General features: G+C 38.9%; 2 protein-coding genes across 2 annotated transcripts in view; both read left to right on the top strand.

Annotated features, from left to right (window-relative positions):
• The first annotated feature begins 4,247 nt into the window (after positions 1-4,247).
• Positions 4,248-26,807, top strand: part of cnc (NFE2 like bZIP transcription factor cap-n-collar) — a 41,154-nt gene continuing 18,594 nt past the window's right edge. Inside the window, exons 1-5 of the mRNA XM_089462359.1 lie at positions 4,248-4,425; positions 5,875-6,179; positions 8,031-9,540; positions 17,965-18,210; positions 18,507-18,597. Of these exons, the coding sequence (XP_089318485.1) occupies positions 8,506-9,540; positions 17,965-18,210; positions 18,507-18,597 (1,372 nt within the window). The 5' untranslated portion in view covers positions 4,248-4,425; positions 5,875-6,179; positions 8,031-8,505. The remainder of the gene's footprint in view (positions 4,426-5,874; positions 6,180-8,030; positions 9,541-17,964; positions 18,211-18,506; positions 18,598-26,807) is intronic.
• Positions 18,609-26,649, top strand: fzo (fuzzy onions). The gene has a single exon (XM_089462382.1). The coding sequence runs from the start codon at positions 24,375-24,377 to the stop codon at positions 26,472-26,474; it is 2,100 nt and encodes a 699-aa protein (XP_089318508.1). The 5' UTR covers positions 18,609-24,374; the 3' UTR covers positions 26,475-26,649.

The raw sequence follows: 26,807 nt of genomic DNA on the forward strand, positions 1-26,807 counted from the left end.
TGACCGAACCGATTAGCGGCACTGGCTTCGGCGCTCATCACAATGGCCGCTCAGTATATTACGAATCGTAGTATAAACGCCATCACGCCGCTGCTCTCTTAAAACTTGTATAGCACCTGTGGAATGTTTATTTTGAATCTGACGTAAAAGCCAACTATAACAACTATATCAAAAGCTCTACATTTGAGACAATTTTTTGTAATAAAGAAATACATTATATGTATGTATTGTTTGGCTAAAAATAATAAAAATAAATTAATTTTAAGCTTTTAACGAAATTGCGCCGTTTAAGTTAAGTTCGCTGGTTAACTCTTCCGCGCCCTCTTGCGATTAATCAACAAACTAAGCGCGTGTCGGCAAATGCGTCTCTTTCTCTCTTTGTATGTGTGTATGTGCTTGTGTAGTGGAAAAATCACTTAATGTCCGCCCAGTGCATCGCTGATCGCCATATTAATGCTAAAATTTATATGCAAACACATGTACATATGTATGTTCTTATATATATGTATGTGCGAGTGTATGTTTGTTTGTGTGTGTGTTTATAGCTTTGCAAATAGTAAACAGAGCCTCTTCTGTGTACTGAACGAAATGGCAATTGTATAAATTACCGGCATGTGGTCATCGCGTATATTTTTCTCTATGAAACGCCCTTAGCGGACCTCCCCAAAAAGCATCAACCAACTTTGTATTATATGTGTTAACGAGCAAATACCCTGTTAAAAAGACTGTTGACTCTCAAAGTGCAAGCCATGTGAACTCAGTTTGTTGTCTGTTAGTTATGAGTTACCTATATACCCTTTAAACGACTGTCAATTAATGCTGTAAACGGCAAAGGGCTTAACACTAAGTTTACTGATAGAGTAGTTTCTTATCAAGCAACAATTTACACAGCAATTGTATATGCAACAGTTCTTCCGGGTTCTATTTATTGACATTGGATTACAATGCCTGATAATATTTCAATATTAATTTTGATCGTAAATCTTTTACAACGAACCTTTTTTTTTGATAAAAATAATTAGCTAAGCCCTTAGACTATGGGTTGTTTTACTTATATAGTACATATGGGTATACATAATACACGCTTAAAGCGGACTTTTATTAAGAATCGATTTTAGTTGATCTTGTGCATACAAACAATTAGCACTCCAATATACCCTACTCAAACAGTTCAAGGGTATGTAACAAGTTATAAATAAACAAAAAACAAGCATTTTTATTTGTTATTCTCGTGAAATTTGCGTAGCGTATCGAAAAAAATAAGAAGCAAAAACTGAAATTTCACAATATAATAAGTGTTTACCAATTCTTTCAAGCATATCTCAGAGGGCGCAATTGTATACCTGTAATTTCAGTATGATTCAAATGACATGATACCAACGTCTGCCTCTAGATTGACAGTTTAATTACGGGCTGGACAGTTGCTATTGAGCGAGTGCTAATGTTAGTGACACGATCATTTTTCGAATAGGTTCTCGAGCCGTACTGTACCGTAGGCCTTGCTGGGCAATTGTCTGTGTAAATATGAGCCGGATTCGTACTTAGCTCGATCGGGGACTTCACTTCCACATGTTTGTTTATAATGTAATTCGCGAGATTTAAAAAAACAGGTTTTCGGTCTCGCTGAAAAAGCTCAGCTCATTTGCATTGTTAAGGCGGGCAGGCTACGCACGGTCAAAGAAATCTTCAAAATAAATTTATTTAAAAAAATGCCATCATTTGCATAGCTAACGAATATATGTATAATATGTAGTATCCAAAGCTCAGATAAGTTTCAATTAACTAAGCAGCAACTGGAGCTTGCAAAAGCTCCAGCTGAATCAAGATCGCAGCCAGAGCCAAGGCTTGGGCTAATAGAAAAACAATCAGATCCAAGACTAAAAAAAATAATTAACTGTATATATAGACTATATAGTCAAAGGCCAATGGAACTACCAGCTTTGCCCTTCTACAAAAATAAGACAAATCAAAGCTTGGAAAGTTTTTTCGAATTAAAAACACGTTCCTGAGTTAAAAATATAAAAACAACGTACAGTATAGACTGCCTACATACTTACAGCTTAATACAACGGATGGATTGTGAAATTTTTTGGAATATTAAATTATAAAATCATTTGTATCTACAGAGTATTGACATATAATATATATAATTTATATATTTATAAAATAAAAAATATATTAAAAATTCAAACAATTCTAGTACATATTTGTATACTATCAAAAATAGGGTTTCGATTGTCTCAGTTTCCCGCTTATATAGGCTTTATTGTACCAGACCGATTGTTGAGTAGCACGTTTTATATGCCAATTAGATGGACAAGCTTTTTTAGTGGTCCCATCAATTTACTAAATTCGGTGGAACATAATGTCAGACATCTGTAGCGTAAGTTAATAACGGAACTATTTATAGAGCATCAATAAAAATTTGACGAATTTTAGCATAGACAGAAAACTTTGTATAAAAATAAATAAAATACTCCTAGCTTAGCTAGAATATAAAAGTCTAGAATATTATGAGAGTAATGAGAGCATGCTAGACACTAGTTGAACATACATATATAATATTGAAATAATTTATATATTTATAAAAATATATAACTTTTCTGATAAGACGAAGTATTCTGCTCAGAAAAACCAGGTACCAGGTGTGAGTACTATATATATGTATATATATGTTGACATATTTGGGTAATTATACCTGGTACCTGGTTTTTGTGAACAGAACCCGCTTGTCTTATCAGTAATGTTTTGAATAGCTTTGCCTACTTATCAATATATTGGACTTAACAACGATCTTATCGCGATATGGTCACACAAATTATTGTCGTAGGGTATGCTGTGCTTAAGATTACTCTATATGGTCTTATCACTTACACTCGTAGGCACTCTTAAGTAATGTATTTTATCAGTCGGCTGTAAATTACTGTGTAAAATCCGTACAAAGTTCAGATATTATTAAGACGTAAAAACACGCATATATTTATTTTATATATATATATGTATGTAAATGTAAAAATTTAATGGAAATCTTAGCCTTAATAACATAATAGAAATAATCAATAGTCAAAGGGTATATGGCTATATACTGCTGTTCTTCTCACTCAGAAAACAAATAGTAAACACTAGAGTAAGATAAATACAAACTAGAATGTTCTGTGGGATTTTCATAGTTGAAGTTTTTCTCAGTGTAAACAGCTCAAGCAAATATGGGCATACTATACAAGCTTTCAGACGATGGGGCGTCCACTCCCACATGGTTGATAAAGATATTTACACAAACATATATACATTTGTGTATATGTATATAGTGAATACATTTATTAATAAATCAGACACGTAGTATAATCTGTTATCATACAGATCCATATACTGAAGCGCTCATTTATGTATACCCAATGCCTCTGCAATGTTTATTTATATTTGTATTTGCAGTTTTTGGAGTTGACTCATTGTTGTTGGATGATAAGACACCATGACCGATTTGGAGGATTTACCCAGAATGCAATCCTTGTCACCTATTCAAGATATCGAAGAATATGGGCCAAAGCTGACTCAATTGAAACCGAATGTGTTGAAAGCTTTTAAGCCGGTTGAGGTGATGCCGAAGGTGTTGATCAAACCAATGGTGGCGACAACACCAGCCAAGTTACCAATGACAAGAACAACACTACCAACGCCAATAACAACAATGGAAACGCCACCGACGCCGGTTGCCTCTTTGGAAACACCAGCTACTCAGAAAAACTCATTCCAATATGGCTTCAACTACAATTTACTGGTAAGCTTTAAATTTAACTTTTTTTTTTTTTTTTTTCAAATATACATTCATATTCTTAGTTTAAAATGTAATAAATAATCTTTATTTTGAATGGGGGAAACAAAACTGCGGGATCCACTTATGTTAAATTTTAACAGAGACGATAACCTAAAAGCTTCAATTAACAACAGCGACGAAAGCTTTATAAAAAGCTTTGCTCTATAAATCACATCAGTTCTCTTAATGTTATTCATATGTTTTAAGTTGAATGAATTATTCAATCTGTTTTATATATATAATTTTTACCTAAAAGCCAAGCACGTTTGAAAGCAAGAACTTAACCACTAACCATAGTTACCGACTCAGCTGAGATGAAGCACCGAATTAACAGCGCAGTCTGGTATAACATTGCCACTTTGAGTAAAATGTCGATAATATTCGCAAGCGATAACAAACTGTTAAGTTGCTTTTGTGAGCTTAACATCGTTCAGCTTTATAGCGGAGGCATATGCCATAATCGCTATAAATTGTATTTGTTGTTTTAAAAGCGCGGTGAACAGACGTCTGTCAGGCGTTCGCCGAGTCGAAAAGAAATTGTGAAAATCAGAAAAGTAACGCAAGTTAACAATCAAAAACACGTTTTATACGTGTATTTTCGTGCTGATAAAGTTAGTATACATCCGTTAGTAAACTAACGAATACGCAACGCAAAGAGAAAGTGGCAATATTTTTTCAAAGGCGAATAATAAGCAAAAGAAACCGCGTATAAGTGTAAAATTCATGTACAATGCGTGTATTTTAGTACTTGCATTAGTGTGTGTGTGCAAATGTGAGTGCGTGTGAATGTGTGCTTAAGCGTATCAACATTTAAGCAAACTCGTGTTTTTTTTTATAAGTTCTCTTACAAATTTGCAGTTTTGCAATACACCAATAATCTAAATAAATATGCAACCTCATTGTGATGTGGTGAACAACAACAGGCTAGCAACAGCAACAGCCAAAGCCAGACAATTCAGCAATATGCTCTCTGCGGTGCTCAGCTGACATGTTGCAAGCTGCATAAAGCTGAGGAAATTGCTGCCAAAATAGAATTGTTTAATAAATACAATGTTCTGCTGCTGTTGATGCAAAGTTCAAGCTTAGGAATTGTTCTCGAAGTTTCTAACAATGTGTGCGAGCACCGGCTGAGGTGGCAGCGGCAACGGCAGCACAAAAACAATGATAAATTTTGTATCAAATTTAAATACGCTGTTTATACTGCGCTTTATATTTCTATGTTTCTATGTACGTGTGTGAGTGTGAAGCGCTCTTGTTCTTGGACTGTGACTGTTGCTGCGGCTGCTGCTGCTACCTCTGCTGGCTCTGCTGCTGCTGTGTATTGTTTTTGCCTTGATATGCATATGACTAGTGTGGTGTGTTTGCATATGTGTGCATGAGTGTGTGCGTGTGAGCTTTGATTGCCGTAAATGTTAAATTATTTTGCATTTAATTAAACGTATGAGTTAATTGTTGTCATATACAATCATACGTGCACGCATTTACGTCTGGCTCTGTGTGTGTATGTATGTAAGAGAGTATAAAGAAACTGACGAAGAGACGCAGCCGTTTGTGTTGTTAGTGTGAGTCACAGACTGGCCAAGAAAACAGCGATAAAAGCAAACAACAAATAAACGTTGATGTGAAGGAGTAAAGCAGAACAAGCATTGGCAATGCTAAACAAAATATGAAAACAAAAAAAAATCATAAATAATATACATATGTTTGTGTTTTAAACAAATGACGATTTCACCATACACCAACACATGCATACACACGCGGTGCGTGTGAAGAGTGTATTAGCGAACAGTAACATGGGCAGCAGACGACGGGAGTTAAAATTTTAGCTTTACCGCAATGCAATAACAAATACAGACACGCATACATTACAGTACCAAAACATATGAGTGCATTTGTATTTGTTCAACTTATTTTTAACAAATATACAATCGCCGTTGGAAAGCGATAGAACGAAAGTCCATTGGCCAAGTTCAAGGACGTCGGCAAATATTTTGAGCATTTGTGATAGAAAAAAAAAACACAATTAATAATTGTTTAGTTAATAATTAATGCTTTTGCAGCCATCAAATGTTAATTTATTGAGCACAACATATTAATAAAAGAAATCAAAATAAGAACTAAAACAAAACCAACAAAAGCCGCGTGCAAATTGTAACTGAAAATAAAAAGAGAATAATATACATACGTCGGCAGCGACGTCAACGGCGTGCGCTGGCGTTGAAACGGTATAATATCATTCACCTACAGAAGCAACACTTTGCAGCAAAAACTGCGACGCAGTTTTTACCGTTGAAGTCACAAGCACAAGCAGAAGCAGCAGCGCTTCTTGCAGCCGAAAAGCGAATTGAAATTCGTGGAGAAAAAGGTGAGTGCACTGTCAGACAAATACACACATATCGATATACACAAACACATATACATACGCCCGCACACATGCATGCATCTCACTCTCGCTCATTTGGCGCGAGCTATACATTAAAGGTTATTTGGAACTGCATTAGTATTTGTTGTTGTTTTCTGATTTTGCCAGTGCTGATCGAACATTGTTTTATTTTACTGTATATCGCACACACTCACATGTCTATTGCAGCCTTTAAACAAAGCATGTTTATATCATTTTTGACTAACAATTGTTGTTGTTGCCCATCAACTCGACTCTCCTTGAACTTGCTTCGACTTTGTTGTATGTGTGTGTGTGTATGAGTGAGTGCGTCGTATACTCGTCGACCATGCCCTCCGCCCCTCGTGTCAGAAATTTATCAAAGACCTTGAACAAGTTCAAGTTCACGCAGCCGTCGTGTCTGTCGCGTGTTTTGTCGTCGACCCAGAGAAAGAAAGAGATAGATATAGAGGGAGCGGGTGGCAGGAGTAAGGGACTAAGCCCGTGGCGTGGGCATCCAGACAGACACCCACAACTGAATGTCCACATGTTTAGGCTTCCCTTAAAGCTAAGGCATTAGAAATTATTTGATAGAGCCATTCGATACCGAATAAAAGCCTATTTAATAGAAATACCTCTAAAGGTGTTAAAGGTGCTAATATAAAAGAAACACGTTGTAAGCATCAACTTGCATAATCAATTTCAAGTACCCTTGAGAATGCATTAGATATTTGATAGAGATTGATATCGAATAGCTAAACAAAAGATATATCATGTTAAATCGTAATAGATAGTTGTTCTTTTGGTATTTATGCTTGCATATATTAGTTTTTTGTTTAAATCAAAACTCTTAAACCCTAGTTAGATTGACAGTTGTATCAACGATACACTAGTTAGATTTATAGTAGTATCAGGTAAAAATCAGGTAATAATTATATAATATAATACATTTCTGATAAGCAACAACAGCTGATTTCATTTCTAATCATCTCAGTTCATCGAAACGCTTTCAATAGCAAGAAAACTTTTTAAATGTTATACATACATACGTTCATACATACAAACTCATTCATACACAGATCTATCAGTATTGACTCTATATAGACGAAAACATTTGTAGGTCATATTTAAGTTCTAAATATTTCATTAGGATTGTTCAACAAATACGAAAGTTATGTAAAAATGGATTAGAATAAGAAGCGTGACTAGTGTGCGATTGTATATGTGTATGTTATATATATACTATATACTTGTGTATGGAACTGGTGCTTATAGATGTTAATTTAAACTTCAGTAAAGATTCGCCGTTATAGATAGCTCCAAGCAAAATAGTTGTGTATAAAAGACTCTTAAGTTATAATTCAGACATGATTATAGGATATTACACATATATACATATAAAGAATAATATGCATATATATATGTTTAATTGGAGATCCACATATATGTATATTTATATTTATACTTTATAATTAAAGACAAGTATCACAATGTATAAATACTTAGTAAGGAATATATGTATATTTGATTTATCAGCTTAAGGAAATGGTTTGATATAGTCAAGACGGAAATCGTATGTTTTATATGTATATATCTAAATCGATAACTGCTTCTAGATTCAACTGTATCTATTAATAGAGGTGTGTGTATGTGTGTGTGTGTGTGTTTGATCATTTCCTGTTGCATTGCCTTTAGCTGTTTCTTTGATCATGCACAACGCAAATTCATTAAGACTAAAAAAAAAAAAAATCATATTTGACACGCCGATTAACTAAGCATATATATATATATATATACTAATATTTAACCTTTCTCCATCTGTTTCTATATTTGCAGTGAAACAACAACAATATTAAAATCAAGAAGAAGCTGAACAAACACGAGGACATTTCTTAATTGAACAAGAAAACAACGCGAAGTGACCATCAGTTCAGCAGGAGAATTGCGATTTAAACAAACAACAATTTTTGGTTTTTGCGCAGCTTGATTCAATTATACATATATAGTTATATGTATGTATATGCATATACATATGTATAGCCATATCTGTATGTATCGAGTATATAGACTCGATTGAAGCGCAGCAAGGAAACGCCATTGAACGCACGGACGGCGCAGCCAGCGGGCTGTTGTCTGGCCGGGCGGTGCATGAGGAGGAGGCGGGTCAACAGCAACAACAACACCAACACCAACAACAAACAACTGAAACAGCAACTGTCGCTTGTCTGTTGACACGACAACAACAAAAGCAACAAAACCCACCCACGTTCATTTAGTCATCTGCAACGCGTTGTTAACCTCGACACCAAAAATGATCTCAAACAAAAAGGCGTATGCCATGAAGATGCTGCATCTGGCGTTAGCCTTGAGTCTGCTGCACGTGGACACGGATTATACGCTGCTGCAGCAGCGCCTGTTGCGCCGCTGGGACTCGCAACTGGAGCTACCCCATGGTGAGGGCTGGGAGTTGGAGATGCTGCGCACGGTGCCAATGATTGAGACACAGCAGCCGTATGGCAATCGCAAGGGCATGATGCCGTTGCTCGAGGACCTCCTTCATCTCGATCATCGGCAGGCGGGTGACGGCGCGGGCAACGGCGGGGAATATAAGTTGCCCACGGGCAGGTTCAATGCGAGCACCTTTGTCATGAATCTGCACAATACGACGGGCAACAGCAGCGTGCAAACGGCGGCCCTGCAGGACCTGCAGAGCTCTGGCGGCAACGGCGCCAACTCCGGCAGCTCGAGCAGCAGCTCGGTGGCAGCGAACACCTCAGGCAGTGGATCCGGTGCGACGGCACTTGGCGAGATCCACATCAATACGACGAGCAACATGAGAGGCCAGAATGCGATGGCCGCCTCGCCCGATCTGGATATATTCATGTCGCCCGATCTGCTGCAGGATCAACGTTCGATCTGGGAACAGAATCTGGCCGATCTGCATGACTACGGCGATCTGCCCTACAGCAGTCCGTATGCCCATCTGCCGCTCAAGGACGGTCAGCAGCAGCCGCACAACAACAGCCAGCTGGACCTCAATCTGGCGGCCTTCCTGCATGGCTATGCGGGCGGAGCCAATGCTCTGGATCAGCATGCGAGCGATGCGCCAAGTGCTCTGAACGACAGCACACCGCATCCCAGCAACTCCGGCAGTCTGACTGTGCAGCAATTTGGACCGGATGCTGCTGAGGATGATGAGGGCGATCTTTTTCTGAGTCGCCTGTTCATCGAGGATAACTCAGATACGGAATCAGCTGTCGGTGTTGCAAATGCTTGCGAAGTGGAAGGCTTGACCAGCGAGGAGGATTCCTTCGGCGTTGTCAACGAAGTCGAAGTCGTTGAGGAGGTAACACTTAAATATATCTAAAGCCGATATTAGTGGATGGCAATTATTGACACAGAACCTATGAATGTATGTGTGAATGGAGTTTTAAACCTTGATTGAATGTATCATACGTGATCATATGTAGATTGAGCTGTTCTTTTGAGAGGATCAGCTATATATGAACTATTAGTTCTATCGAGTTGCTCAGCTCTTTGTGAACTATAAGTTTATATGAGCTATTCAGGACTATTTACTAACTATATTTTCTAATGAGCTGTTCAGAGTGTCATTAACTATATGTTATGAGTTGTTCAGCTGATCAGTAACTAAAAGGTCTATTAACCTATTCTAACTATTAGTTCTATAGAGGTATTCTCTTCATAAGTTACTGAATTACGAAGACGAGTGGTTCATCATTAACCGAACAAAGGATGTAGCTCATGATTGAACCAAAATCGAATTTAAGAAATAGTTTGAGCTATTGATCAGATATTCACTGTTTTTGATCAGCTCACTTATATTATAGACACTTGGATCTGCTTATATGTGTTGTGTACGCACTCTGTTCCCGTTACAAAATATTTAAACAGTGTCACCTACTTGAATTATCGACTTGCTAATGAAGGGGCGCTTGCCCTTCGCTTGACTTATTCGAGGTGTCATTAAAATTGACGCCTCAATTTCACAATTTCAATTAGACAAACGACGAATGAGCTAAAAGCGCCAGGTAGTGTCGTTTCAGGTCTGAAAATGTATTTTATAGACACTTTGCAGACTATATTATGCAAATGATGTTTGTCGTCTGTTTTACAGTTATATAAATATACACATATATACAAGACATATGTATTAAATAGATCAGAGCTGCTTTTGGAAGTAAATAAATACAGAGTCTAGTTTGGTTCTTTGCTATATGTCGATCGAGGAAAGGGAACTTTTTGAACTTTTTTAGAGAGCTTTTTAAAAACTTTAAACAGTATTTTGTTCTAGTTATTCCACGACATTATGTTTGCTTTCAAGACCACTTTCAATATATTCCATAGATATCTGAGTTTCAACAAGTTCAACTAAAGAAAGATTTTAGTATATGCATAAATGAAATTGAATTTTTTTTTATTTTATTTGTATATTAGCAAATCTTTCAAACTAAATCATTATTATGACTTCGAGACGCGTCGTGTTTGACTTCGGCTCAAATCAGCTCGCCAATTAGTGTCGCATTTCTCTGGCCGCTCATTATATATTCGAAAACTCTCTATACAATAGTTTGAACTATTGCTACTTTCTAAATGGCAATCAATCGGGTCACACGTTGTGCAAAAGAGACCTTGCTGCTGCTGTTGCTGCTGCTTCGTCTTCTTCTTCTTGCTTCATTTCGCAAAACTTTTCAAATATAATTTAAGCAATGCATTAAACATTTATGAATATATTAACATTAAGATGAGCATTAAAATTAGCGTAAATATTCATCATTTATATGTATTGCAAACACACTCAAAATTCACTTTGTAGCAATTGCCCTGTAATTGATTATTGAATAGGGTAGCTTGACTGTGCTGTGTGAATGTGTATACATAGAATTTCTTCTGTTAGTCTTAGAACCAGGGCGGTGACTCAGAATCTCAACTGTTGTGTGAACCAGTAGGTAGCCTTAGGTTCAGTTTGTAAACTTGGGAGCATTCACTGAGTTTCGAAACTGGTTTGTCATAACAATTTTATTTGTGTTTCTAACTCTTTACGCAGAAACAACAAAAATGACACAAATTAATGTAACTATTATGTTTTGGAACTGTTCAGTTACTTTATCATGGAACTAGTTCCATTTGCGATACAATGCAAGTAGGAAATAAAACTAGCGAAAAGTTTTAAAGGCAAAGTCAAAATATCAATTCCGCATATGCAAATTCATTACAGGGTATTTAACTGTCGACTACTTAGCAGATGTGTTGTATTCATTTTTTATATTTTAAAATCGGAATCTTCCGAATGCCGTCAACAATTTTAGCGGCTGCAACAAATTTCATGTATTGCAATTAAAATACTTTTTTGTTGTATGTAAATATTTATATTTATGTATATGTATGTGCATAGCTATGCGTGCGTGTGTGTGCATTGTATGGGGTGAGTAATGTGTATTTATATTTGTTCCATTGGTGTTTTTCATGCATATTTTGCTGAATTTTTATAGATCATGTCACGAAATGTTTTCCATTTTTACATTCGCCCATGTGTGCGTGTGTATGCGTGTGTGTGTGTGTTTATCTTTGAGATTGTCAAATGGGTCAATTAGCTGAAATTTAACGATTGTGCTATTCGCCGCTCACTTTTGCGAATTTCATTGCGTTTGGCTTTGATTGTTGTCCTTACACGTCCGACAGTTTTATGGAATAGTTTGACTATGTATAAAAATAGTTTTCTATAAATATTTTACCTTAGCTCTGCATCCACTCACAGTAAAAGCTGAGAAAATACATTTTGGGTCCTCAGCTTCTATGTTATTATGCCTAAAATTCACTAAATTATTTATATTTAACTTATATAAATCTAGAATCTGTGTTTTATAAAGAGCTTTCACTGTATATATTAACTCTTTCGTGATTCTTCAGCAATCGAGCACAGATCGTTAAACACCACAAAACTGTCGCTTTGTCTCGCTCACACCAATTCGAGCACCTGTAAACTCAAGCAAGCATTTTAGTATGTGTTTGTGTGTGTGTGTCTGAGATGAGGTCACAAGCTTACGCTCATGCACATACACACACACACACACATTTGCACTGATAGCGTTAAATGTCGTCTACCTTATGCTTCGTCTCTGCTAAAGCTCTGCTAATTGTAAGCGCGTATCCTACACACAAAAATAAAGAACCAAATACAAATACAGAAATACACACAAAGCTGTGTGTTTTTTTGTGTTTACCCTTTGTTTGGCATATTCGCATATATTGACAGTTTTTGTCGCTCTTGTTGTCGTTCTTATTTTTGGGTCTCTCCGTTGCGGAATAAATAAACTTGGGCAACAAGCGAAGCCGAAGCAGCAGCAGCAACAGTCAGCAAAGGTTTCGTTGAACTTCGTTTTCAGTATTGAGTTGACTCTCAGCTCGTTGCACTCGCTGCAGCTGCGCATGTAATCAAATTTATAACTGTTGAATAATTACTCATTTTTATACAAGTTAGATCATGTTCACTTTGTTTTCTGATTTTGTTCATTTGCATTTATCTCTTTTATACATGCAGATATATTTCCTCTGTCCGCCCCACTTCATCTTGTTTGCTGCAACGAGTTGATAACGTAACATATAACGCAAACAGCTGTTTTACCGGCATTTTTACACACCACACTTTATAAGTTTTACTTTATATTCAGCGGGCTCTCTTGCTCTCTCTGTCAACTAAGCACTTACTCTTCACCACACTGGAAACTCAACATACTAGCAACATTTGTTGCCATAGGCAACAGAACTCAACATGTTATTTAGCAAAGCACTTTAGCCAATACAGCAACCAAAGTATTTGAGCGAGTTTTCAAACAAAATCCAAGAGCTTTTGAAAAGCTTTGCTAGCTGTGTAAAAATAAGAGTAGCAACGCAAAGATACTACGTATTATATAATTTAAGCATGTTTATACAATAAGGGTTTCACCCATTAAGTGAAATCAATTGGTTTTTTTTGCTAAAATTTATTTTCTGTTTTACATTTGCTTATCAGCTTTTTAGTATGTGTGTATTTTTATAACACATTTTAGAGCTGAGCGCAAAACAAAACTTTATCAATTAAAATAATCAAATATTTTATGGGCTGCCGCTGTCAGCGACGGCTAATCAGACCAGACGAAAAAATTAAAAACAACGCTAGGGCCTTTGGAGCACTTCGACAATACTATTCAGTCTACTTAATGTTCATTTCGAGTGTTAAACACGTATCGCTGCTCAGTAAAAACGGGAAACAAAAGTTATTTTTGAATAAGAAACGTTCATAAAATATTTAATCTAAAACTCAGCCATGTGTCTCAATGAGGAGTACAAGCATATGCACACCTATTTAGCGGTCTGTGTTTGTGAACTTTCTATATTCACATGGCAACATGTTTTATGTTAAGTGCTGAAGAAAAAAAAAACGCAAATTGAAAAATCATTTGACTGTAATTACGTTGCATTTCCACCTAATTACCCTGTGCAAAATACACATAAAAAAGCACATTTTTTCTGCTATTGCTGTTGCTTGGCGCCGTTTGTGTTTCTATTTTTTGTTGTTGCCGTGCGCGTCGCTTTCTGTGTTTCTCACAGTGCTCAATTGTTAATTTCCATAATTAAATACCGTTAATTACGGCTTACGCTTGCCAAATGTGCATCAACAACTACTGCGCCGCCCCCTGTCGGCGAGCGCTGGCAACTAATCAAGCAGCTCCCGCGCGTTGGAAGGAGATGGAAATGCTTTAACCATAGAGTGTGTCAGTGTGCGTGCGTGTGAGTGAGTGTGTGTGCAAAAGAGTGAACGAACGAACGCTTTTGACAAAGTTCAGATGTCAAATCGATTATCGAGCGACTGAACTATCGCTGGAGCTGAACAAATATCGTGACACGAATGAGTTTATAAAAAACAAATTCTGAACTTGAAAATGAATTTAAATTCAAATTGAAAATAGAAATAATTCATAATAAACTAATAAATAATAAATAAAATAAAAGAAAACTAAATTATAACATGAAATAAATAATAAACAAATATATATGTATTTCAGTAAAATATGTTGGCCATCTCTAGTTAGACATTCTTTTTGCGATTCGGTCATCTCTAGTTGTGGGTGTTGAGTGCAAATGTTGTTAATGAAAGCGCAATCGAATGCGCAGGCAGCAGAAAAATGATGACACAAATGAACCGTTATTAAAGTTTGGGGCGTGTTGCTGTGGCTAACCGCAGAAACGTGCAGGATACTTGTGCAATGCTTGATAAATGTGTATCTATAAGATACAAAGATACAAACCGCAGTTGGCCACTCGAGTTAGCAGCTTGCTTTGTTGGTGGGCACAGACCTGAGAGGCCTGAGACGGCCTGACTGACTGACTGACTGAAGGCTTGACGAGCACATGATTAATATGCGCCACACTTGCCGCTCAGCCGACTAAATGTGTGTCTGTATGCGTGCATGTGTGTGTGTGTGTGTGTGTATCTTGCAGATACAAAATGCAGTGAAGTGATCTGGTCGGGGCTCGTTCGTGCGGCTGTCAGTTCAGGTGTCATCAAAATCTTTGCGAGGCTTTATTAATGACGTTCGCCAACCTTTTAGCCTCAGTCGGCAACTGAGCCTTTCCCTTCTTTTCCTTTCCTTTCCTTTCCTTGTTGTTGCTCTCTGGCTGCTTCTTCATCTTCTTAAACTTCTTTTCAATATTTTTTTGTTTTCTGTGATTTTCCTTTGCACTTTCTACCGCAGCCGCCACTTGCTTTCACTTGAGACTTTTGTAATTTGCCGCTTAAGGATCAAAAAAACATTTATCTTGCCACAAAAATCTTACGATCGCCGATCGCATTTTGTGGTCAGCTCGCCGTTAATGGCGCACTAATTGTTGCAACAAAATGCGGCAAGTGTCAATATATTGTGATGCGCCTAATGTTGATTGATTAAAGTGAACAGAATTTGTCCCAGCCCAGGGCAGTTGCCAAACCATTTGTTCGCTCTCAAAATAAACCAAATCGCTATGGCCTTATCACCCGTGAAGAGCGCCTTATCAAATGTCGTCTACCTTTGTCTGTATATATATAACAGTCAGATAGCTTCACCACACATCTCACACGTGTTTTCAATTCAGTTTGTTTTCAATGCAGTTTTATTGCATAATGTTTTTCCTCTTTTCGATTTGCGATCAAACTTCAAGGTCAATCCGATATATTTCCAGGGCTGAGATAACCCTTTTCTGTTATTCGCATTTTCCTTTATAAATGCGTTTTATCAGTTGTTGGCATTATCAGCCAGACGTTGATTGTTGTGAAATAATTTTAGTTGAAGATTGCGATCTTACGTTTGAGTAATTAAAAATATTTTTTTTTTTTCTTTTTATTATTTAAAAAAAAAAATATTTTCGTTAAGATTTATACTTTATTTTCTATGCATCGAAGCAAGCATATGGCTTATAATATATAATCAATCTAACTTTTATTTATAATATTAACGTTTTGTTTTTGACTAATTCTCATCGTATCGTCACGTACACGTTTAAGTATTGCTCTGCGATAAGGTTATAAATTGTACGCCCCATGTACGATTACCTTATCTCTGGGTTACATTCAATTGAATAGCCGGGCAACCTGAATGCGAGGGGCAAGCTTGCTTTTGCAAATTGAAAACAAATATAATTGAATATATATATTGTGAATATTCTAATTAATTTAATTAATTCATTTTTAAGCTCTAAAATTGCTTTTAGTATTGGAATGCTTATGTATTTGTAAGTTCTGCTTGTATTTGTGCACTTTCTGTAGGGCTTTCAGTGCAACACTCTCGATAGCTAAGCTAAGCTTTAAGCTTTAAAAAGTTAGGCCTAGCTGAACAGTCACCTTACATTCTTCTACGCTATTTGTATACCCTATGCTTGGGCCAATTATGCACTTGGCCTCACATACTCTAACTTTTCGCTACAGCTAGCATGACAATAGCTACCTAATAAGTAGCAGCGGGCGCACACATCAACAACCCTTGTACGACATCTCCTTCTCTCTCTCTCGCTCTCTTTGCTAGTGCTCTCTCTTTCTGTCGCTCGTTTAATTGCTCATTTTGAACGAACATGCGCAACACGCAGCATGTGCACTGCTTCCAAAAGGGGACCAATCGGGCACACACACATATATACACACACACACATGCGTATACTCATCCTCCCCTGGGGCGCAGCTGCGTCTCTGCCAGCGTCGACGTCGCAGTCAGCGTTGCGCGGCAGCAATTGATTGGGCTCAGAAGCAGCGACGGCGGCCCTTCTTTGGACCCAAAGAGACCAATGATGCCGCCGCCATGCTCGCTCGGATACTGCTGACTAATCCAGGAGATAGGCGTGGTTCCACATACACACAGAGACACACACACACACACACGCACAGGCAGAGAGCTGATGATTGATTGCTTTTTGTTTCACGTACGTGCAACATAGCGCAGAAAAGTTCAAGAAAGCCTCACAATGCGCCCAAACAATTTCATTAAAAAGAAAATGTGAACCCAGCTAAGGGCAGGGGCTCACAAACATCGACAAACAGAAAGAGAAAAAACTGTCGATTCGAAAAAAAAAATACATAGGCAATGCAGATATACATATATAGGCTTATATAAATGTATGTGTATTATATATGTACATATATAGAAATAGCTGAAGGAAAAACATTTTAATTAAGCCATCAATGGCATTTTATGTCATGATTTGTTAAATGTTTTTATTTTATTTTTGTTTTTTTGTGCTGTGTTGTGTCATTGCATGGCACAGCTCTCGACTGTCGACTGTGGACTCTGCTAATGTGCGCCATTATCCTGTGATTATCCCTTCATAACCTGTGCTGCTGTCACTCTACCTGTAGTCCGTAGAAATTTCCGTGTTGCGCTGACGGCTTAAGACGCCCAGTTCTTTTTGACTTGCTGCAGAAAGGATTAAAAATTTTTTGGGCAAAACGTCTGGGGTTACGGCCAGCGTTAATAATGCATCATTAACGCTTTAATTTGCAGCCACAAAATCGTTTTGGCATGAATTTGCAAAAACTTGTGGAATTTGTCTGCAGAAACTAACAAATTCATATAGATTTCTGCAAGTGTAGGAATGCATCTCAAAGAGAGAGAGATAGAGAGAGAGAGAGAGAGAGCGAGAGAGTGGAAGCGGGTGCCTATCTAAAGCTGATAAGCGCGTCGCTCTTCAATTAACGTTCTATATGAGTAACCCAAAAGAGCACTTACAAAAGTCTAGATAAATTTACATACTATATCTACCCAAAGATTTGATTTAAATGTTCCGAGCAGACGACGTGAAATGACGCAGTTTTGATCTTAGACGAAAACGTCTTATCAGCAAACACAAGAGAATATATAAAACTAAATATGTGCGAATAGAATAGGTTAAGCGTTTAGAGAAAAAAAGAGTAGTATCGTTCGCCTGTCACTCTACCTATCAGTCAGTCTCTCTTTAGAAACGGGGACACATAGACGACGTTTAAGAGCGCAAACCCAAATAAAACTCGCAAAACAAAAAAAAAAATTAAAAATACAAAACAAAGTGTAATTTGAGCAATCGAAAGACAAGTGACTTGAAATTTTAAACTTGATCTATTGAGTCGAATTAATAGTGCACCATGAAAATCTTTGTCGGAGTATGTCTTGTAAATAAGACTTTAAACTAAATATGTAGTAAAGCTAATAATAGTATTATTCGACTTATCTTCATTATTTACTTATCTATTGTCTTGCTCGGCTTGCAGGAAAGTGAAATCGCTGAGGTGCTCTACAAGCAGGATGTCGACTTGGGCTTTAGTTTGGATCAGGAGAAGATCATCAATGCATCCTATGCCAGTGGCAATAGCGCTGCAAAGCAGCGCGCCTACAAGGCGGATAACCAGAAGGACAAAGCTGATGACAATGATAAGAAGGCCAGTGATAATGATCATGATAATGACGATGATAATATCGAGAAGTTGAAAGCTCTGGAAGATTTGCAGCAAAATGAGGTAAGTATTTCATTATGTTTTGCAAATAGCTAAAAGCTGCACTTATCGATAAATATGGAACAAATTCTTAGTTGAAAGCACTTTGATATTTCCAAAGCTACAATTTAATTTGCCAAAAATAAGCGATCTATTTCTCGATAGGCTATGTTGGCCTTGTTAATTAATCAAATTTATCGATAGGCAATTAAAGCATAAGGTTCATGTTAAACCTATGAATATTTGAGAACGATAAATCGATCGATCATTGAATGTGCTCTATAAGATCTGTTGTCAAGCTTCTCCAATCTTGCTTTTAGCCATCGATTGAGGAGAAGAAACTTCCGGATGATCTGGATGAGCTATCGAACGAGTGGAACGGCATACCTTTTACAATCGACAATGAAACTGGTAAGTCACATAGAGCTTATCTAATGCATGGTTAGTTGGAGCACTAAATTACAATTACAGTCTTACCATTTTACAGTTTTCGCGCACGCAAACAACGCGCTAGATTTATGAAGAGGTTTATCTTATCTCAGATACACAAAAATAAATTGAAGCAATATCATTTTTAGCATAACATTTCCCTTTCAAACGTGTTAGATAAGCGGCAGTTGTTGTCTTTAAATAGATGCTATTGGATCTTTACAGGGGGGGAGTATTACATAATATATTCTATTTCATAATGTATCAAGTGACAGCTGCTACTGCTGCTGCTGCTGCGGCTGCTCCTGCTCGCTAATATAAACGAAAATGGATTATCCTGCTGTTATGGCTGGGTCGCTCTCTGCTCCTGAGCGACGCCATTTGCGAAAGGTTTTTATAAATGAACGTAGGCATTTTGAGTTGACAGGCACGAAAATTAAAAGAAAAATGAGCTTTTCTTTTTCGGCAATTCGCTTTTGGCCCCCGTCCGCTCGACATTTCTACTCCACCTTCATATGCTCCATTTGTCTGATATCGATAAAGCCAGCTGGCATTGGGGCTTCGGCTCTGCCTCTAGCTGTGCCTGTGGCTGTGGCTCCGACTCCGACTCTGGCTCTGGCCTCTTTGCTAATCTGCTTGGAACCGCGCCCAATTTCATATCCAAGCGGCTGCTTTTCAAACAAACTTTGACACGCACACGAACTTTTATTATTAACAGTCGGGATTGGGTCTGGGCTTGGGATTGGGATTGAAATTGTAACTGAAACTGGCAGCAGAAGCAGAGGCAGTAGCAGAAGCACGCCACACGGAGCTGGGGCACAGTCAGTGGCAGTAAAAGTAGCTGCCACCGCCGTCGCATGCAACATTTTTCTTTTGAAAAATGAACGAAACATGATTCGCCAAAAATTACGCTCATATATATTTTATATATGTATATACGTATATACATATATATACATATGTATGTATAGATACAACTGTATGCCTGTATTAGTTTGTATAAGATGTATTTCAACTTTGGCCTATAAGCTGTATATAAGACCCAGAGCCGTGGGCTTAAACCACCCAACTAGACGCGTTTGCTTAGCTATGAAGCAGGCTTATTGAATGGAAGTCCTCGTTCTATCGCTCCGATCAACCCCGGCAGCCATTTTGTTGGGTGCCATTGCCACCACCACCACCAGCAGCAGCAACAGCAACAGCAGCCGCACCACCAACAGCATCTAGATAAGCTGAAAGTCAGTAAACGTGTCTCGTATTTGTATTTCGTATATCGTTAGCTATTCATAGGCATTTATTCAGCTTCTAGCTATTAATATTAATTTCGATACCCTATAGTTAATGCGTATGCCAATAAAGAGGGTATAGCAGCAGTTTACACACAACAAGAAATTCCTATTGATAGTATTCTTGAGCAACGAATATCTTCTGTGATACATATCTTTAGTCGATAAATATCGATAACAATTAAATAATAAGGAATATATTATTTACTAAGTATTCAATATTATATTACTCAATTCTGAATTTTTCTTCACTCCCCTCAGCTTCAACATTGCAGAGTTAAAAATAATAATATCTGCACTGGGTATTCTCTAGTCGCTCACATTCATATCAATTATCATCTATTACCATTTACTATTTCGGCTGAGCATTTATTAAAAATCCATTGATGCGCGCCCGCCCTATACAGCCAGCCATCCGTCCGTCCGCGTATATCGTTTGCTATTGGTCTATGGCTAAGATTTATATCGGATTCGAGACACGCATTCACACGCTTTTGTTCGTACGCGTATCCAAATTCCCCCGAGTGTTAGCCATGGAATACCGTACGTATCTGTGGCTGTGCCGCAGTCCCTTTGGCCCGGCCAGTCGGCATTATCTATTGTTCCATGCGTTTGGCTTTGGCTTGCACTAAAATGAAAGTCATTTTTGTATCTTTAATTTTGTTTCAGTTCAATTACAGCCAGCAGCAAGAAACTATTGAATGCCCACATGGATTGATAGATACTATTTGCTTGTACTATATCTATATAGTTAATTTTCGTATCGATAGGCGATGCTCGCCGCACAGGTATCTCTCACAGGTCTATTGTATCTCGGTTTTTAAAGTCAGCGACTTTTCATTAATTTCAACTTTTGTCACCTTCTTCCAGATAGAATCCTGTTGCTAATGAAGCTGTTTCTAGCCATTGTCCTGGACACATAACGCCATGTCATTGGCATATGTCTCAAGATCCATTGTCATAATTAAGTTACCATGTGTACCGGAGTTTCGCTCTCTCTCTCTCTCACTCTCTTCGCTCTCTCTGCTCCACTCCTTTGTATCTGATTGTTGTCGTAATCAATACTGTTTGTTTTTCTTAAGTTAGTTTTTTTTTTCATTTTGGTACAGTTTTTTTATTTTTAGTATTTATTTTGATGTTGGGCTCCCAGAGATTCAACGATCCATTGAACAAATCACAAATCTGATTACATTGATTCAGTTGGAATTCAACCAGTTTTTGTCATTCTTCTTCTTAGCTTCTTAGAATAATACAACTACGCACAGTTGACAACTTTTGGAGCGCATGACTTGACAACAACTGAAAGCGAAGAATGACAAAAAATGCTCTTATTCTCAATTATGCTATAGATCTTTCGCGTACACGCCTTTACTTATAAATATAGTGGCTTAAATTCCATTATGCAATCAGTTTGGCTGCCAAGCTACGCAAGTTTATTGACCACGGTTCAAAATTTGTTACAGCTAACGGCCATTCACATGCGAACAGCAGCTGAAAATGTTCTAGCTGGATTCTAGAATGATTTGCCAACGCTTCGTACAGTTGCGGTTGAAAAGTGCATTAAGAATAGTGTTGCCAAATGACAGATGGAAATGTATCATTTTACAGCACTAGACGGCACTAAACTTTTCAATAAAATCTTATTTTACAACACTAGACTATACTGAATTGTACAATAAAATGTCATTTTCTAGCACTAGACTACGCAGAACATAAATCTAGTGTTGCAAAACCTATATTTATTGAATATTTGTTTATAAATAAAAAATTGTTTCCGTTTTGATTTGTATTGTAGTTTTTGAATGGCTGTGAGGTACAGTTACAACAAAAGTCGTAAAGTGCTGTCAATAAGAATATGTAACTACTTAAAGCCGAACATTAGCCAATACTAGCTGGTTTATTGATTTATAGTGTTGCAAAAAGGAAAATGAAATTAATACCAAAATTATTCTATTCTGTATTGAGTTCATCATTATTATTCTACAGCAAAGTTTCTAGATTTTTCTCTTTGGAGATAAAACTTTCTCATTTGATATTTCCCAATAGTTGCACTGAATCAAATCAAATTTCGAATTAGTTCAAGTCTAAATGGGTTTCCCTAGACCTTATTCACCTCTATTGCCCGTATTCTCAGCGTTCTAGACGTGGGCTCAAGGGCAGTGCAGACAAGTTCCACTTACTGCAACGACCTCGCCCACATGATGAAAATGAATATGATGAAAATTATGATTATAAGAAAAAGCAGCTGGTGCTTCGAGCGGCACCTATTGAGGATATGTCTGTCTGTGTGTGTCTGTGCCCCCTTCCTGTCTGCAGTTCTTGTTGTTGTTGCCGTGCAACATTCAAAACTATGCTCCCTGCGGTCCGTCTGTCCTTCTGTCTGGCTTATTCGGCCAGCGTAGAAATTGTTAAAAAAAATTCTACTTGGTCAGCATTACGTTACAAATTTACAAAAAAAAGAGAGAAAATTTTACATGCTGACAAAAACAACAACAACAAACAGACACAGACAGAGTCAAGTAGAGCAGAGCGTCAGTAAACGGGGCAGGGAGCGAGGGCTGGGCTTCTGGCAGACGCAACATAATTTGCTGCATAATCGTATCGCTTTCAAGTGTTTTAAGCTGAGCCTCTCTCTGCGCTGCGGCGTCAGCAGCTATTGCCAAAAACTAGTTGAGAATTGCATAATTCAATTAGCCCATTGACCCAAAAATGTGTGTGTATGTGTGTGTGTATGAGTGGGCAGGATTATGCGACATCGTCTATGAGATCTGGTTTCTATATATACACATACATACATATATGTTAATTAGTTGCTAGTTCATTGATTGTTGGTGCAGCTTCAGTTTGTGGCAACTCATGTGCTTTATTTACACATTCATTGTTGACACTAACCGTGTTGGGTCGGTGTTGGGTCGGTGTCGGTGTCGGTGTCGGTGTCGTTGCCTTTCAGATTTGTCTTGTCATAATTGTTGCGCACTGGCTCTAGCCATTTGAGGTTATGTACGCAAGTTCAGTGTGCGAAAGTGAATTGTAATGTGGAACAGCACGAAACGCGAGCCAGTGTTGCCAAGCCACTTAAATATTCAAGTGCAGTGCAGTGCAGTGCATTGATGTTGCAGCGTCTCTTTCACCGGAAATTGACTGAAACAATTTGCTGCCCTCACTCACAGCCAACTACTACTGGCTCACTCACTTGTTATCTCTCTCTGTCTCTCTTGCCTTAGTCACAATGGCGGCACAAGCTCTTTGAGTCTTTGGACGTTCCAACAATTTAAACTAATTAAGTTGTAATGGCGCACTCGAGAAACGCTCCAACGATCCAAACATATTATTCAAGCTTCAATATAGATATGTATATATGTATATACATATATATATGTATCTATACACTCCGAAGTCTGAACATATGCGAGTCTCTCAAGCGCTTGCTGATGATGCTGCTAATTTTTTTTTCTTCATTAACCACATAACTCCCTCTCTATTTGTCTCCTTCTCTCTCTCTCTCTGAATTTTTGAAGTTTACCAATTCCAAATAGTTGTTTGGGCCTTATTATTATTATTGCCCTGGCTGGCTCGCTCTTGTCTATTAGTTCAGTGGCCCACTAATGCATATTGACTGCCTTTTTCTCTTCAATTTTTTTAGAGTGATAAAAAAGAAACAAAAATAAAAATTAAACAAGCGTCCATTTGATTGCGGTAATTGTGTTAATTTTTGTGTAAATAAATTCATGTTTTTTTATTGGGAAAATTATTTCACTACGATATTTTGGGTCAGTTGGAAGGCGCACTAATTGACCACATGGGATCAGGGGAAGTTTTTCTATTTTTAATCAAAATGGGATCGAGAAAAACTTTTGGGAATTATATTTATTATTTATTATTATTAGTTATCAAAACAGAGAATTAAAACTGAACCGAAAGTATATTGAATCTTCCATTAAGGATGTATAAATTGTAAAAGTCTATCGTATATCCTTTTTATACATTTTTGTATTTACATATAGTTTTTTGTGTAAATAAATTCATGTTTTTTTATTGGGAAAATTATTTCACTACGATATTTTGGGTCAGTTGGAAGGCGCACTAATTGACCACATGGGATCAGGGGAAGTTTTTCTATTTTTAATCAAAATGGGATCGAGAAAAACTTTTGGGAATTATATTTATTATTTATTATTATTAGTTATCAAAACAGAGAATTAAAACTGAACCGAAAGTATATTGAATCTTCCATTAAGGATGTATAAATTGTAAAAGTCTATCGTATATCCTTTTTATACATTTTTGTATTTACATATAGTTGGAAACTCAATTTGAATGAATGTTCAAAACATTACAGCTACAATTTTCTATGAACAAATGTTCATTGAAAACTGAAAATCAGATGCCATATATTTACATATCTACAGCCTCTTAAACATCTATATTTTATAAAAGATTTTATATGCCAAAAGTTAAGGAATAAGCGCAAGAATGTCCGCAATGCTCAGTGAATTTGGCCAAGCCAAGATCGATATGTTGAATATCTACGAGGATATGGCTAGACACCTGCAGATGGTGGTAGACGAGCTGCAGCTAATGCCCAACTTGAAGGATCTGATGAATGAACGCATGCGGGACGAGCTGCTGGCCTGCATTCAACGAATCAAAGCGATTTGCCCCATGTTGCAGCGGAAGCGCATGAAGGTTGCCTTCTTTGGGCGGACGTCGAATGGCAAGAGCGCCGTCATCAATGCCATGCTGCATGAACGCATCCTGCCCAGCGCCATGGGGCATACGACAAGCTGCTTCTGCCAGGTGGAGGCCTGCGCCAGGCAGGAGTCAGCCCATGTCACGATCGAGGATAGCGATGACCAGAAGCTGAGCATCGACTGCCTGCGTGAGCTGGCCAGCGCGCACTCGGGTCGGGCGCTGAGCCCGCACAGCCTCCTCCATGTGCGCTGGCCCAGCAGCCGCTGCGAGCTGCTGGGGCACGATGTGGTTCTGTTGGACACGCCCGGCGTGGATGTCACGGCGCAGCTAGACGAGTGCATAGATCGGCATTGCCTGAATGCGGACGTCTTTGTGCTGGTGCTGAATGCCGAGTCGACGATTTCGCGCGTGGAGCGTCAGTTCTTTGAGCTGGTCGCTCAGCAGCTGTCCAGGCCCAATTTGTTCATACTCAACAATCGCTGGGATGCAGCTGCCTCGCTGGAGCCGCAGCTGGAGCAACTGGTGCGGGCGCAGCACACCCAGCGCTGTCTGCAGCTGCTGGTCGAGGAGCTGGGCATCTATGCCAACGTGGAGCTAGCCAGGCGGCGCATCTTCCATGTGTCGGCGCTGGAGACGCTACGTTTGCGGCAGCACGCCAAGAGGAAGGAGGAGGATCGCTTTCGAGCACCCGGCGCACAGCTGCGCTACGAGGAGTTTCTGAGCTTCGAGCGCGAGTTCGCTGAATGCATTACACAGAGCGCACTGCGAACCAAGTTCCAGCAGCATTGCGCCGGAGCAGCCGAGATGCTGCTGCAGCTGCACGAACTGTTGCAGCAACTGGCCAAGCAACTAGCCCAGCTGGCCGCAGAAAAGACGGCTGCAAAGACTGCGCTGGCGGCTGGCTACGAGTGCTGGGAGTTGCAAAGCGTGCAGCGGCAGGAGGAGCTGTCCCAGCAAGTGGAGCAGCTGAGTGAGGAGAGCTGCCGGCTTGCCGCACAGCTTCTGCACGAGCAGATCTTGCGTCTGCCCGCGGCCGTGCAACAATTCCGTGGGCCCTTTCAGCCGAATTTGCAACGCGAGCTGCGGCAATATCAGCGACTGCTGGGCGTTCATCTCGAGCAGTTGTTGCTGCAGCAAGTGGAGATGCAGCTCGGCCAGCTGCTGCAGCAGAAGTTGCATCAATTGGGCACAGATCAAGCTGACTGTGTGCTGCCCGTGCAGCTGTACTGCGCCGTGGACTGCCAACAGCTGATGTCCGGATTTCAGGCGGATCTGGAGTTTCGCTTCTCATGGGGCATGGTGGCCATACTGAAGCGCATACAGGCCAAGATGCCGTTGCCGCTGCCACAGCTGCCGCCGCTGCCCAAGCAATTGAATGGCCATCGTGAGGAGCTGATGAAACTGCCCTCGCATTTGGGCGTATGGCTGCCGGATACGGAGAACTCAATGGGCGCTATGTTGTTGTTGGGTGGCGTCCTGACACGCACCTTGGGCTGGCGTTTAACGCTTACACTGGGCGCCGTCACAGGCGCCTTTTATGCCTACGAACGGATCAGCTGGACGCCGCGAGCTCAGGAGCGCAGTTTCAAATCGCAATACACGCAGCACTTGCAGCGCCGACTTCGCGACGGCTTGCAACAAACGGCGGCCGGTTTTGGCCAACAGGTGCGACAGCAATTGACGCGCTCCATGCAGCAACTGCAGCGCGAAACGGAGCACAAACGCAGCGAGCTGAGCGAGGATCTAGCGATGCTTAGCAATGAATTGGCGCAACTGCAGCAGCATCAGTCCAAGATTCAAGCATTGCAGGCAACGGGCGAGGAGTTGCGGCAGCGTCTAAAAGCTTTTCAGCTGCGCTATTTGCCTGAGCAGGATATATAAAGTTATCTGGGATATATAAAGATTAAGAAGAGGTGCTGTATATGTCTCTGATGAAGAAATTGTGCTCGTTTAGTTCCATTTATATTTTATAGTTCAGTATTCAAAGTTGATTTATATTTTCTATTTGCCCAGATTTGATTAGTTTTGATTACATATAAAAATTATTAAAATTTCATATTATCTTTGTTTTATTTGCCATGTTGAACTTCTTCTAGACCTTCAAGTTTTCCCCTTGTTTCAATTTCAAATTAATTTCATTAGCTTATTTTCAATTAAAAGTTGCCTTTGTTGCTTGGAAATTTCTTCAAGTCCATTCGCAACTTTAATTACTTG

This window comes from Drosophila arizonae, chromosome 2 (assembly GCF_054131065.1).
Source record: "Drosophila arizonae isolate 15081-1271.41 chromosome 2, UAZ_ARI_1.0, whole genome shotgun sequence".
NCBI classification, from domain to species: domain Eukaryota; kingdom Metazoa; phylum Arthropoda; class Insecta; order Diptera; family Drosophilidae; genus Drosophila; species Drosophila arizonae.